Source organism: Gracilinanus agilis, chromosome 1 (assembly GCF_016433145.1).
Source record: "Gracilinanus agilis isolate LMUSP501 chromosome 1, AgileGrace, whole genome shotgun sequence".
Classification (NCBI taxonomy): Eukaryota; Metazoa; Chordata; class Mammalia; order Didelphimorphia; family Didelphidae; genus Gracilinanus; species Gracilinanus agilis.
In genome coordinates this window covers 644,778,597-644,793,243 of record NC_058130.1, presented here as the reverse complement: position 1 = coordinate 644,793,243, position 14,647 = coordinate 644,778,597, and the positions used below count along the sequence as shown (strand labels likewise).

At 30.3% G+C, this 14,647-nt stretch overlaps 1 protein-coding gene across 15 annotated transcripts in view; it reads right to left on the bottom strand.

The window, feature by feature from the left end:
* Nucleotides 1–14,647, bottom strand: part of RIMS2 (regulating synaptic membrane exocytosis 2) — a 505,770-nt gene that overhangs the window by 360,807 nt on the left and 130,316 nt on the right. For 12 of the 15 annotated variants that reach the window (XM_044658240.1, XM_044658233.1, XM_044658241.1 and 9 more), the window contains exons 7-9: nt 14,416–14,462; nt 13,243–13,355; nt 4,612–4,742 (exon numbers count right to left, since the gene is read on the bottom strand). In XM_044658240.1, coding sequence (XP_044514175.1) covers nt 4,612–4,742; nt 13,243–13,355; nt 14,416–14,462 — 291 coding nt within the window. Of the gene's footprint in view, nt 1–4,611; nt 4,743–7,946; nt 7,995–13,242; nt 13,356–14,415; nt 14,463–14,647 lie in introns of all 15 variants that reach the window. The other 3 variants (XM_044658242.1, XM_044658245.1, XM_044658232.1) reach the window with 1 other exon arrangement.

Below are 14,647 nucleotides of genomic sequence, written 5' to 3'. Positions count from 1 at the left end.
TTTCCATTTGTTATGAATCTAGGCAACGAACTATAGTAGAAAACAAACTTCACTAGACTGCCAAAGGAGTCCCTGAACATAAATATGGTTAAGAATCCCCTCCTCTGGAGTTAAAACTTAATTATCCTTACAAATGGAAGAAAGAAAAGGTAAGGAGTTAATATTTTTTTAGAAAAGGAATAATCTAATAGTGATTTTATTCATTTCCTCTCTTTACTAACTTAATCCTATTATGTCAGCCTTGTTGATGACATGCCTTAATAAATTAATACAGTAATCTATTCAAGGAGAAATCACCTAGTATAGTGAATGTTCTCTGAATTAGGGAGATCTAGGTTGTCAAAAAAAAAAAACCTGGATTCTGTTCTAACAGATGAAATATATTGTCCATATAACCTTGGGCAAAGAGCTAGTTTTTTACCCCAATGCAATCACAGCTCTATAACTATAAAACTATTTTTAAAAACCTGTAAAAAGTTTATTCAAAGTTAATCAAGATTTTGTTTTCTAATTTTCCATTAAAAAAAACAATAGACCTTTCTAGAAACTTTCCATTTTCTACTGAGGGTTCCATAATGCTTCAAAATCCTTAGAGTTTACAATCTCAGAGCCATCCTTTTTCTTTTTCTCATCCACTTATTCTATAAATTGTTTACTTTTGGTTATTCTCTTTTCATCTCTCAAATCTCTTCCCTTGTTTCCTTGACAGTCATTTTAGTTCAAACATGCATGTCTCTAACATTTACTTTTGTATTAACTTCCTAATTGTTCTTTTTTTACTTAGTCTCTCACTTTTCTGATCCGTCTACCACCCATCCATCTGCTCTACTACTCTGCAAACTGTAATAAATTAGGGGCCTTCTTTCTTTCCAAATTCTTTTGATAGCCCAATACTCCTTGGAGCATTTTTCCTCTTGAGTCACCTAAAAAAGAAAGTTACTAACACACACAGGAAGCCCTCTGGGAACCATATGCCCTGGTCTTTCATTCTTCAAAAGCCTATTAAAATCTATACTTCACCTATTTCTTATCTACTTGCCTAAAATCTCAGAACAGTGTCTATGTTATCTTCATGCCAAAGGCTTTGAATAAATAAATGCTTAATATTTATGGTTTAGTCACTAGGTTTATAATTTGACTATATGAAAAGAAGTATCATGAAGAATTTGCCTAAATTCATGAATACATAACTGTCTCACAAAAAGAAATGAAGCATACTCAAGATACTATTAACCATCATGATGTCTCACTAAAATATCTGCTTGTACCACCCCTGTCAGAGGCAAAATACTGGAGAGGAAGGACCACCTATGTCATCCAGCAAATTTGTTTTTTTTTTTAATACATATTAAAAGTGGATTATTCCTCTGAAAAATTATTGAGAAGGTATTTGGGTAAAAATACAAAAGAAATGTTGTCTTTTTGATTTTGTATTGTTATAAATCTTACAATACCACAATCTCTAAAGAGGCAAAAGTTGTTGAAAAAAAAGGCAGTACAGATTTGCATGCTGAGTGTAAGTAGATTGTAGCATAATGGAAATCATTTAAGAAGAGTATGATAGGAAAAAGTGAGCCATCATATGTGGAACACAAAAAATAATAGCTGAACAGACAAAAAGCCACAGTGGTACCCATGAAATATAAAAAAAATGAGAAAAAAGTCTCCAGCTCATTAAGTAGAGCATACAGAGTAATAACGATAATCATGATTAATATATCTACTATTTTTTTATGTAGTACTTTATGATTTGCAAGGCACCTTACAAATTTTATTTTATTTGATCCTCATAACCATTCTGCATAGAAGATGCTATTATTTTCCCCATTTTAAAGTTTCACAGACAGAGAGACATTTTATAATTCACCCAAAGCCACATAGCCAATAAGTGTCTGAGGCCATATTTGAACTTGTCATCCTCACTCCAAGTCCAATAGAGTATTCACTGAGTAATCTGGCTGCCAGAAGAATCACATAAAAAAAAAGAAGCATGGACAAACATCACCAGTATTGATTAATGGAGTATTTACATCAATAAGGTCATATAGATTATTGAAAAATTAATTATTTTAAGCTATTACTATTTCTGCTTCAGATCCTATTGCATATTACCCAATAGCTAATTAATAATAGCTAATTAATGCCTCTTTGCCACAATATAATTAGTATTTAGTACAAACTACTAAAGCAAAATTGGAAAATTATGTTACAAACACTTCCTTCAGGTTAAACAATAGATTATTTTTGCCTTTTAGACATCAATAAAATTATAATCACAATGGCTTATAATTATATATAAAGCTTTACAAACATTTCCTTAACAAAAGTCTTAAGAGGTCTTTTTCACAAATGAAAAAAACTACAGCTCAATGAGTTTCAGAGATTTTCCATTGTTACATAACTATTAAGAGGGAGAGTCCAGGTCTGAATCTAGGTCTACTAAATCCAAGACCCATACCAACACTGATTGTTAAATTCATAAATTAAGTGAGATGACCACATTCTTTCCAGGCCTGTAGTCCTAAGTGGATAATTTGGCCACATGTTACTATTAAAATACCAGGTGAAATAGTCAAATAACAAATCTTAAATAATGATTGTAAGTAGTGCCATACTAAGGTATTGGCTTTTAGGGACCTCTACTGTTATCAAGTTATAGATCAGGCATTATAATCCTACCCACTTCTAATGGCAAAATTTGTTTCTCCTGCCTTTGGGTGATATGAATCTAAACAGGCCAGTGCTGAGAAGAGGTATAGTCCTCCTCACTTGCCAGATTCCTCACTAACATTTGTATTGGTACTAATCTAGGTATGTCCTCCTAGGGTATGGGGGTGCGGGTTGTAAAACTGTGCTGGTTACTGCATTATGTGTCTGCATCTATACTTTTATCTAGAAGAAGTGTTGGGGTTTTTTGGGCATTTGCCTTGTTGATTCAATCTCATCAAATTCCAAACCTTACCACTGTGTACCTGGCCTGGAACAATGGACTAAAAGGAAGGATATCATGTACTGAATCCATGGGAACAACCAGGTCAATAGTATTTAGTTGTTCTCTCATTCATTTGAAATAGTCTGCTGTTTAATAACCAAGGGAAGTCTTTTTCCAATAGATAAAATATTAATGGGGTAGACATTCTGTGGGCTACATAAAATTTTAAAGATTAAATATAAAATATATGTAATCAACAGAAAAAAAATGGTTCTCTATTACCCTAGACCTGTGTCTTCCCCTAGATCACACAGTCAATATTCTCAGAAGTGGTTTTAGAATTAAGTCTTTTTGACTCAAGAGGTTAGCTCCCCTTTGCTTTTTTCATTAAGGTTTAAAATCTCTCCATATGACATATATAAATAAAAAGGAGATTATGAACTAACTGCAAAATTTTGACAGCATTCAAGCCTTTTTAAAAATTTGAGTTAACATTAATACTGGAAAATGTAGAATTAGTTACATACCGAAGAAGTTGATTTTAGACTAGTGTTAACATTTTCAATCAGATGGTATAAGGGGGGAGCTCTTATTCATTTTTTATATGCACCTTATTGGTAATCTGGTGAAGCCTATGGACCCCACCTCAGAATAATTTTTTTAAAGTATAAAATAAAATACATAGGATTATAAAGCCAACTAGTTATAGTAGAATAATAAAAACAAGTTTATGGATCCGTGGTGAATATTATTTGGTATGGAGTAATGCTTATTGGGCAATGGAATAATATAATAATTTTATTATTATTCATTCATTCACATAAAAGCAAGTTGAAAATCAAATGAGATCGTGTGGTAAAGGAGTAGAGAGTGTTCACTGAGAACTGTTAAGTTACTGCACTGAATTATGTATGATTCTATGTTTGCTTTGCCACAAGACCCTTCATGATCCCCATGACTATTGGTGCCTCTTCTAAATATACAGAATTGTATTCATATGTGTATTTTATGTATATATGTGCATATTGTCTCTTTTAATACAGTCTAAGTTTCTTAGGGGTAGGAACAGTTTAATTTTTGTCTTTTTATCCTCAGTGCCTAGTAGAATTTTCTGGCACAGAGCAGGCACTACTGTTTCTTCATTAATTGATTTACAAATATTGTGCTTAAGAGGAAATATGTCATAGTGAAAAAAAGTGCTAGACTTGGGAGTCAGACCATAGTTGAAGGCCCACTCTTAACATGTAATAGCCTTTACAACAGATTTCAAGAAAATAATTAATCCAATGGACTATAAATAAATGCTAAAGAAGTATAGGAAGCTCTTCTGTGTTTTGGGTAGCACCTTTATGTCCCATGTGATTGCCTGGGCAAGAATCACATAGTACAAGAAGGCATCAATGTGTTATAGTCCACAATGGCAGAGGGAATACACACATCATTGAAGTCAAAGATTTATTGAAGTATTGACTATATCTACTGACTTTAATAGTAGTTTCCAAACAAATATCATTTAAAGTACATATTTCCACATCAAATTAATTGTGAGCATATCATTTTCATGTGGAAATTTGGACATGACAGACAGAAAAACACAAGTTTGATTTTAAGCCCATTTGTATTGTAAGATTTTTTTCACTTGTTTCCAGAAATATTTTATTTTTTTCTTTTGTCCCTACCTTCTGTCTGGAAGAAAGTAAATTTTAACATAAGGATTCCGTGGTCTTCCATCTTCCCTGGAAGGGAGGTCCTTTGCTCCCAAAATTGTAACTATCAATTGATGACCAACTTTGTCATACCATAGTTTTATCTGAAAAGGAAAAATAAACATTAATAAGGCCTTATTTCTAATAGGATAGTATAATGTTTAAAACCCCATCCATTAGGTTTATCTTTCCCCTTGACCAACTTATTTTTGGATTAGCACAGAATATAAATTATACTATTCCATTTGCAAATTATGGTGGGGAATAAATTAAAGGATATGCTATAATAACTTCAATGTACTAAATTTGTCAATTCAGATGTATCAAATACATAATTTATTTTGAAGTCTATGGAAATTACTTAGAATTATGTTTGTAGTACTAATTAAACACTTATTTTTGTGTAATTTTAAAAAATGATTTTATCATGACCAGGGGTAAAATTTATCTGGAATGTGCCATAGGTCATAGCTTAGAAGTAGCAGAAAGATGTTTCTGCACTCTGCATTGGAAAGTTGCTCACATAGTTCAAAAGGAATTTTTAGAAGTACTTAGTATTATTATATAGGAGACAATTCCAAGATTTAAAGGGAAAATAAGTAGCAGTTTCAATAAATCTTTACTGTTAATTTATCAGACCCTAAAATTATAAAATGGTTCTTCAGTATGTAAACTTTATTTTAATTAGAAAGCTTTGTTATTTGAAATATCAATTTGTCATAGATTTAGAATGCAACAAAAATATTTTGTTTCTTATGAGGGACCTTGACATAAACTCAGATGTACAAGGTCAGGCTGGCAACTAATTACATACTTCTGAATCCATTGGCATTGACATTTTAAACTACCCTTCAATAGTTTAGATCTAGTCCACAAATTATGGTAGCAACTATCAAATTCACGTCTTGACTCACAACTATATTCTTCTTTTGTCCGAAGGCCAGAAACTGAAAGAAAATTAGAATTTGGGGAAAAGGAAAAATGCCTTCATTGCAAAGCAGTTCATGTACCTGTTCTCTCTATCAGAAGTTTAGCTCTTACATATGACTCCAAAAGATCTAAAAAATTAAGGCTAAGCAGACTATTGTAATTTTAATTGTCAGAGAATAGTGCTTACACAGAAAAAATTAGGAGGCCCTATTCCCATCCTTATTTATTTACTTCTACTCCTCATTCGATTAACCTTGTTTTAAAATTAAAAAGGATCAGCCTTCAATTTTTAAAAGTCACTGAACTTTAAATGTTATCATTCATGAGATATTAAAATAGTGGTAAAGGAACAAATATCAAACTGCATTAAAAACAAATGCTGACCCAAGTCTAAAAAGTTTATAATAGAATATTAAATTAAAAGTAATTTTGTGCCTCATGACCATAGACTAAAAATTTACAAATGTATATTACAAAAAGCAAAAAGCCTCAAATACTCAGAGGCAAACCTATGAGAAAAAAAGATCTACAAAGATAATTCTGTTTCTTCATTAAAGAAATAATATAGGCTTATATCTTTCAGGCCTTATAAAATTATTATTACTGTCTTATGTTGACAAATCCAGTTTGCTGGTATGATATTTCTTCTAAATGAAATATAGCAGTATTGGAAAGTGAGGCTTTCCCAATTCCCAATGATTTTCAAATGGTTCTTTTTTAAATTTCTCTACCATGCTGAATATTTACCACCTTAATATAGCAAAAACTAGAGATAAATATTTCAAATCAACCTGAATTTCCCAACTGAAGTAATAAAATCTTTAACTGAATAAACCCCATTATCAGACAATTTTATAACTTTAAAACTTTCTGTGAGCTGAGATTCTAACTATAAAGTGTTGCTTTGTCCTCCTTTAAAATTCTTAGCAGCTTTGAATTTTAAAATATATTTCAATTATTTTCAGTTATTTAAAATGTATGTCAACTATGTGAATAAAATATCAGAAGCATTCAAATTTAAATATCTATCACTTTTCTAATTTTCATATATGAAATGGTAATTATTAATATCACTATAATTTTGTTGAAAAAATTTTGCGTTTGACCTTTAAATTTTTTAAATAGTATTTTTGGCTTTTAATGAATTATATTCTTCAAATGGATTATTTTTAAAAAATCAAATTATATACAAAATATTTCATGAATAATATTCTTATTTTAATGTCAATTTTTTTTAAATTTGTGTCATTAAGTTTTATTTTAGTCACAGAATAAAGTATTTGCATTGAAGTTTTAATAGATATCCAGCTTGCATTAGCAAGATGATACAATTTCATTACTTAAATTATTTTCGCTTATATTTAGATTTTCACTCTGTGCTTCTAACTCATATATTAAAATAATTGGCTGGTTGATTTAAAAAATGAATCAATATTTCATCTTAATATTAGATTATATACTTGACAAATTTATTTGTTCTTGGCTTTTTCACCAAGAATTTTGGTTTTTGTTATTAGAACTTTTTTAGTTTTTAAAGAATTATCATCTTAACTTAATCGCAATAACGTTTTGGAATATTTTACATAGTGCCTGCCCAACAGGAGTAAGTTCATGTAGTTTAGTACAAACAAGGAACTATTTAATAAATAAAATATTTTTACAAAAGTAATATTCAAAACCAAAAAAAAACCATGCAGCAAAGCAAGGGAAGCACTGAAATATTAGTAAAACCTATATTTGAGTTAATCTACTATTTCCTAATGAAAAGAGGCAAATAAGGTGTACCCAAATGTTACAAAAAATGTAAGCAAATTACCAATGAAATGATGAAAATATACTTTAAAACTATATTATATTTTTATTATTTAAATATTTAAAATGTTTCATATATAATAGGAACAAAAGCCATATTTTTGTTCAAGGTACAAATTTATTTGCCAATCTTCTACTCAAGGAGCTATTAATTGGAAAATGCAAAAAAGGATATAGTACTAATATAAATACTAATGAATGATTTAAAGAGACAGCACCCTTAGTACAATAAGGTCAAAGATGAACAGCATAGAATTAGCTATTTCTTTTACTGTATTAATGTGTGTACATATATGTGTGTGGAATCTTTAGTCAATATCACTCTGGAGCCCAAGTTTAAATACAGAATACATAAAAAACTCAGTAACACAACTCATAGCCAGTCTCTTTAAATTAAATTCAATATTTCAACCCCCATGCAGAACTTTACAAGCTGCTCAGTAGATGATATAGGTTAAAGCAACATACCAAAACAATGACATTTTCCTACTATGCATTTTCCAAAAATAAATAAATAAACTTTTTAAGCACGACTTTAGTTTCTCTCAGGCAGACAAGGCCTTTACCTGAACCCTAGGAACAAAAGGCGTTGTTCTTCTACTAAGGCTTTGGCTCTGGTAAGCAAAATTAAAGAAAAAAGCAATAAAACAAAACCAAAAAGGACAACACGCTGGAACTAAAAGACCAAAAGTAAAAATCAACACACACGACTATAACCTTAAAAACAATTTACCCCCTTACAGTATATATCCAAACTTAAATGTTCTAATGGAGGGTATACATTAAATTTGCCCCCAAAAAACCCACTAATATGTAAAAATTATAATTTACTGGAAATAGATTTTAAAATCACTTTAAATAAAGTAACATGAAATAAGAATGAATGAGAAATGACTTATTCAGGCTTGAATCTTCTAAGTACAAAGTTTCAAGTGGTCCACAAAAGCTGAGTTTTAGAAATCAAATAAAAAAGTATTTCAACATTTAACCATTACATTAACTAAATAACTGACAATATTGAAGAACCATGAGAAAAACTGAAAAAAATTGTATGAAAATGTATAATAGATATATTAATAAAAGCAGTCCATGATAGCCATTGTTTTCAGAATGAGTCAGACCTAAAAAATTAAGTATTAAAAGAATTATCAAAGATTATATGATAGAAGTATGTTTATAATTCCATTTAGCATTGAATTTTATTAAGTTATTTTATCTCTTCAAATAATCTAAAACATTTTTACTTAACAATTATTCATAGAAAAAGGAAATAATTACTAGTACTCAGACTAGAAAAAGCATTTTATGGATTTTCATAAGATAACAAAAAATTTTCATAGCTATTGTTTCTTTTGAGCCTAATGGCAAGATATAGAAATTAAGCAATATCCCATTTTACACAAGAAAAAATATAAGGCCCAGAGAAATATAATAATCCTATAGTCACATATCAAACTGGTGGCATAGCCATTCTGTCCTAACTTCTACCCTTATATTCACTTAACTACAGCATCCTGAGGTTGAAATTAAGAAAAAAGGTAATTTATCCATAAGTTTCCCCCTTCTTTTGTCATTTAATCTGTAATTTGATGTTACACCTGTAAAATAATGATTAATCTGTAATTTAATCCTGTAATTTGAAACAGGTACTAGTGGACATATTCTAATCAGAATATATGTGCTTTATCCTAGGAAAAAAATAAATAGATCACTCATTTATACTGATTAAGATTGAAGAAGAGTTAATGAGCACTCAGTCTATTGTACATGATCAGCATCTCCTGATTCAATTTTCTACTCATTTCTTATTTCTCTCCCATTTTCCCAAATACAGAGGTAAAGTACTATCAGCATTTTCAATTCCAACAGCAAAGAGGAACAATATACTAGTAAGAAGTAATTGCCTGATTCTTATCCTCTTAAATCCCCCTAAACATGAAAGACAAAATTTGTAAGCTGAAAAGAAAGGAAGTCTTAAATGTAAATAGTTAAAACTACCTGGAAAAATACTCTCTGCTTCTCTGTCTCTGTCTGTCTCTCTGCCCTCCCCCCTTTTTCTCTCTCCTGCTTCTCTCAGAAATATAAGCAGTCTCTCCCTAAGTAAGCAGTCTGCCATATTAAGTATGGAGAAAGTAGCAAAAGAAATAAGAAATGTTAAGAGCTTTACGATACAATTAACTTTGTTAATTATCTCTTTTTCTCTCAGTACCTCACAGTTATTCACTAAATGGAGATGAACCTCAAGGTTTAATAAAGCTCCTGAGGAAAGTGACAGAATAAGTGACAAATTAAAATAATGTTCTCATATACAGATCTAGAGTTAAAAGGGTTCTCATAGGTCATCTAATCCAACCCCTCATTTTACAAAATAAGAAACTGAGGAGGACCAAGAGTGGCTAAAAAAATTTGACCAAGATGCAGATAGTAAATATTAGGAGAGGTTAGATTTTCTTCCCCTTTCCTCCAGCTCTCTTTGGTTGCAACCAAAAATACAAAGGAAAAATAGAGATGAGGAGGCTATGGAAGTAAATCTTCTAAAACTTTAAAAAAGAAATTACATTCTCATTAAATACACCAGTCTTTTTTACTAGCTTCAAAAAACTAAAGATAGTGTCAACTCCTCATAAGCTCTTGCAGCTTTCTGAAATCCACCCACTAGTATCTTCAGAAACATAAATTTATTTGAAACTAATTACTTAAACAGTGTTAATAAATATGCATGGCATAATACTTTAATAATTGAAAACAAGCAAAAGTGAGGTACTAAGTGGCCTATTGTCAGTTATATAAGTTGATCCATTTAAGGCAAAATGGGCACGATCTTCTGATTGATTTGTAGAATTTAAATTTGTATACTTCGGTTCTTTTCATGCTTTTTAAGACCATTTCCTACTACTCACTGCTGTGTTGTGTCCAGGACAATCCTTTCATGCACCACTGTCGAAATAACCAGGAATGAAACAAATAGATTCAAAGTTCAATGACAACTTTGGTTTTAAAAAAAAGAAAAGAGAGAGGTGTAAGAGAATGAGGACAAATATTCTCCAATCAGGTATGTCCATTGAAAGGATGCATACAGATAGATATGTATGAATAAATAATGAGAAATGACAGAATTTTTTTCTAAAACAAAATATATGTGCAAAAAATCAGAATGAAAAATCAAACCACAGACGTATAAATAAAGTGAAGTATTATCTTCAATAAATGTTTGTTTTGGTCTGCCTCTTCTACTAGAAAATCAATTTCTCTGTATTTTTTATAAATTTGAAAAGTTTTAAAATGTTATATTTCACTTTAATACAATCTAAAGTTACCTGAACACTACCTCATCTAATTATTTGTTCAAAAGTTCAAAAATGAATTTTTCCTCACTAGAGAAGAGAATATTAATTCTGAAAATCAAATAAAAATAAGCAAAAAGGAGAAACACAAAGAAAAATTAGCAAAAATAAAATGATTTCTTTAAGGGATTGGATTAATATGTAGTTTAGCTGGTATGCACTGGCTTACTCCCAACCTTGGCCCAAACTAATTCTGATAGTCACCATATATGTTAGAGGCAATCTTTTAGGAATGTCCTGGAATAATAACAATCAGAATGTTTAAAGACTTTAACATAAATGGATGATAAAGCAAACTGCAATGGATTTCATCATCCAGAGACTTCTCTCAGCTAATTTTTTTAGTCTAAGACTTCCTCGAAAAGAAAATAATGAAGTATCCCTCTTTATCCAGGTAAACATATTGCTAGTGTCCTCTTGGACACAAAAGGAAGATTCAAACTAATTTCAGAAACAATTGTAGGGAGAAGGAAAATGACTAGCTTCCTAATAGAGACTTGAATACAGAACCTACTGCTTTCAGATCATAAGGACATGATAATGACACATATGTCAAACTAAGATTCTATGGCTTTTAAGCAAACTTTTATAATAATTCTGAAGAAATAAATAGGAAATCTATATACTTAAGGTTAGACATAGCTTCAAAACTTTTCCAATCTTATCTTTATCTTTAGTCATGTTTCAAGGAAGTCTGAATCTAGAGTAAAATGGTATGTACTAGATATTCTCCCAAAGGTAAGGATTAGTATATTCACTGGACTAATTCAATCTCTTTTAAAGATCAGGAATTTGAAAGGGTTTCATTTTTAAATATAAGAAATTTGATAGGATCATGAGACAGTAGAATCACAATGCACATATGCAATCCTGTATGGAGTGGCTGGTGGCAGCACAGCAGATAGAGGTCTGGGCTTAAAATTAGGAAAACCTGAATCCAAGTCTAGCCTTACAAACTTAATAGTTGTGTGACCTGGGCAAGTCAATTAAGCACTGTTTGCCTTAGTTTACCCAACTATAAGATTGAGATAGTACTAGCACCTATCTTGCAGCATTATCCTGAGAATCAAATGAGCTGAGATTTGTTAAAAAGCACAGAGCTTGGCCATGGCATCTACTTTATCAAAGCTTATTCTCTTTACTTCTCTCCCCTTATCTCAATCAGCTTTTTATGATTATATCATTTCCTTTATTTTGGCAGTTTCCTTTTGAGAATAATTAGCTAAAACCTATTAAGGAAAATACGGCATATACCATTACCATGAGAAAGAAAAAAGACATTTTAGTTAGAGAAAAAAATAAGAGAATGGAGTGGAATGGGAGACATCAATATTAGCAGAATCCATCTCCTTTTTGAAATAACTTTATTGTAATCATTTTATCTGATGGAAACATATTAGATGACAAGTCAGTCAATCAAAATGATTTTACATTAAATTATTTGATTTTTATAATGCCATTCTTTTACCCTCTGTTTATATTTTCTATAATCTCACAAATTAAGACAAATTCTAGAAAAAGGGTCAGGGATCTTGAACAAAAATTTATTTAAGCTTTTTTTCTTTCATTTTTTATAATTCATGAATATTATATTTTAAGAAAACAAAATGACTAACTTTTACTATATTAGCTGTGACATGCCTATTTAAAAAAAGAGAATAGTATTCTTTCCTCTTAAAAATATTTTAGGGATATTTTACTCAAAACAAATCATTTAATGTCTGAATTTTGAGGATTTAATTTGAATTTTAATGTCTTATAGTTCAAAGTCATTTAAATTCCTTAGAAGTATCATTAAGCTCTACATTTTTAAAACTAATATTCTTAAAAGTAGTAAACAATATTGATATGAAAACTGAAGTAAATAGGATTATACATTCAAAGGGTTTTCTGATTTGAAAAGTACATTTTGCATTATTTTAGAGTTCAGAAATATCATGAGTACATATGTCATGGAATGAGTAATAGATTAAAAACGTTGCCCCACTCATCCCTATGCCTCATTAGTTGGGGAAATAGTCTAACGTTGCTCTATAACTACATATAGTTTTTTATTTATAGGTTTATAGCTTACTGATATTCTAAAAATTCATACACAATTTTTAGAAATAAAAAGGAAGAATGTACATAACAGATTCCTCTAGTTTAAACAGAACCTTTATATAATATAACATTTTACCTCCTTTATATGTCTGAGGATGAGATTTAGCTACCATGGAATAGAGAACAAAAGACCATAACCCTGAATGTTTTGACAGTAGGAGATAAAAGGCTTAAATGCAGAAAAAGAAAAGTTAGCACTCTTTAAATTCCAGAGAATCTAGGTCAAATAAAGAGATCTTTTCATTTGAACCAATAAATGGGGGTAGGGGAAGTATAATGCCCTTTAAATGAAGAGCTAAGATTGTATAATGAAACGTCATATTCTAGCAAGAATTTGTTTTGCCACAAACTAGCATCATGTTTAAAAGTATTAACATTTCAAAAAGCAAGAAAAATTATTGCAGTGATTACATACTGAGAGTTGTCCAGATAAGAATTGTGGAACATCCCTCAACATTCCTGGACTCATGGGAGAAGTAACAGAAATGGAAGGGCGATCCATTTTTTGTGATTCAAATGAGCTGGAGCCTGAAATGATAATTTTGCATTTAGAGTAGAAACAGTGTTGTTGTTTTTTTTCATTTGTACTTAGCAATGCAACTTTGAAAACTATATAAAATATCTATGTTACAGAATTCTGAAGATTGAGATATTTTCAAAGTTCTCTGTTGTAATGGGAATTTCAGAACCAATGATTCCACTTAGACTGTGCTCTGTAGTACTGCCTTCTAGCCTCAGGGTTTCCCTGATGCTGTTCCAGGAGTGCTCAATTAAAAAACATTTGCCGAGGCCCTATTATGTTGTGTTAACTGGAACATGAACATAAGAGAACATTTCTATCATAATATAGCAATATTAATTCAATCTACTTGGCAGTTCACTTAAACACACAGTGGTGCCCTAGGCTACTATTTAAGACTCAAACAAATTATGAGAATTAAGATTATAAATTTAAAAAGAATACTCAGAGGTCGCCTAACTCAAACACCCCATTTTTCAGATGAGCAAACAGAAGCTCAGGAAGCTTACATAACTTGCCCTACATTACATAGATCATAAGTATCACAGGCAAGAGTTGAATCCATATATTCTAAGTGTTAGGTATGCTTCTTCCTAATTACTTATCTAGAATAGTAGAGTAAAGCTGAATGCTAAGATTTCCCCAAAATATATTTGTTTATTTATTTATAGAAATATTTTTTCACAGACTTGGCAAAACTACATATTGATTAAATTATTCATTAGTTTGTTTTAAGAAATTTTTTTAAATAATTGAGTATTCTTTCTCCTCTGAATACTGTTACCAAGCTCCGTAATCTAATCAGACACTATTTGCAAAAGTAGTTACACTATAAGTTTTACTGCCAAGTAGTTAATCTAATATTTTAAAGGTAAATTTTTTTAAATTTTAAATTTTTTAAAAACAATACTTTTTGTTCTACATGGGACAATATTTATATATTTCTGTGGTTATGCTATTGTGTACTATGCTTATCACACTGTATAATTACTTACAAATAGAGAAAATTATTGAATTAATTTATGATAAAATCTATAATATTCTCATTTTTTAAAAAATGAAACTTACTGGACTCCAGTTGTGCATGTGAACTATCAGGGATTCTGGGGATGTCTCTGAAAGGTAAAAAAAGAGAAAATAGGAAGCTTTTTAAAGCATCAGTACAAATAATATCTTGGCCATTAATAGACTATGCATATATGTAAATATATATAATAATATTATATATGAAGGAGTTACATATATACATACATATATATATGCTTGTATATATATGTATGTATATATGTGTGTGTGTATA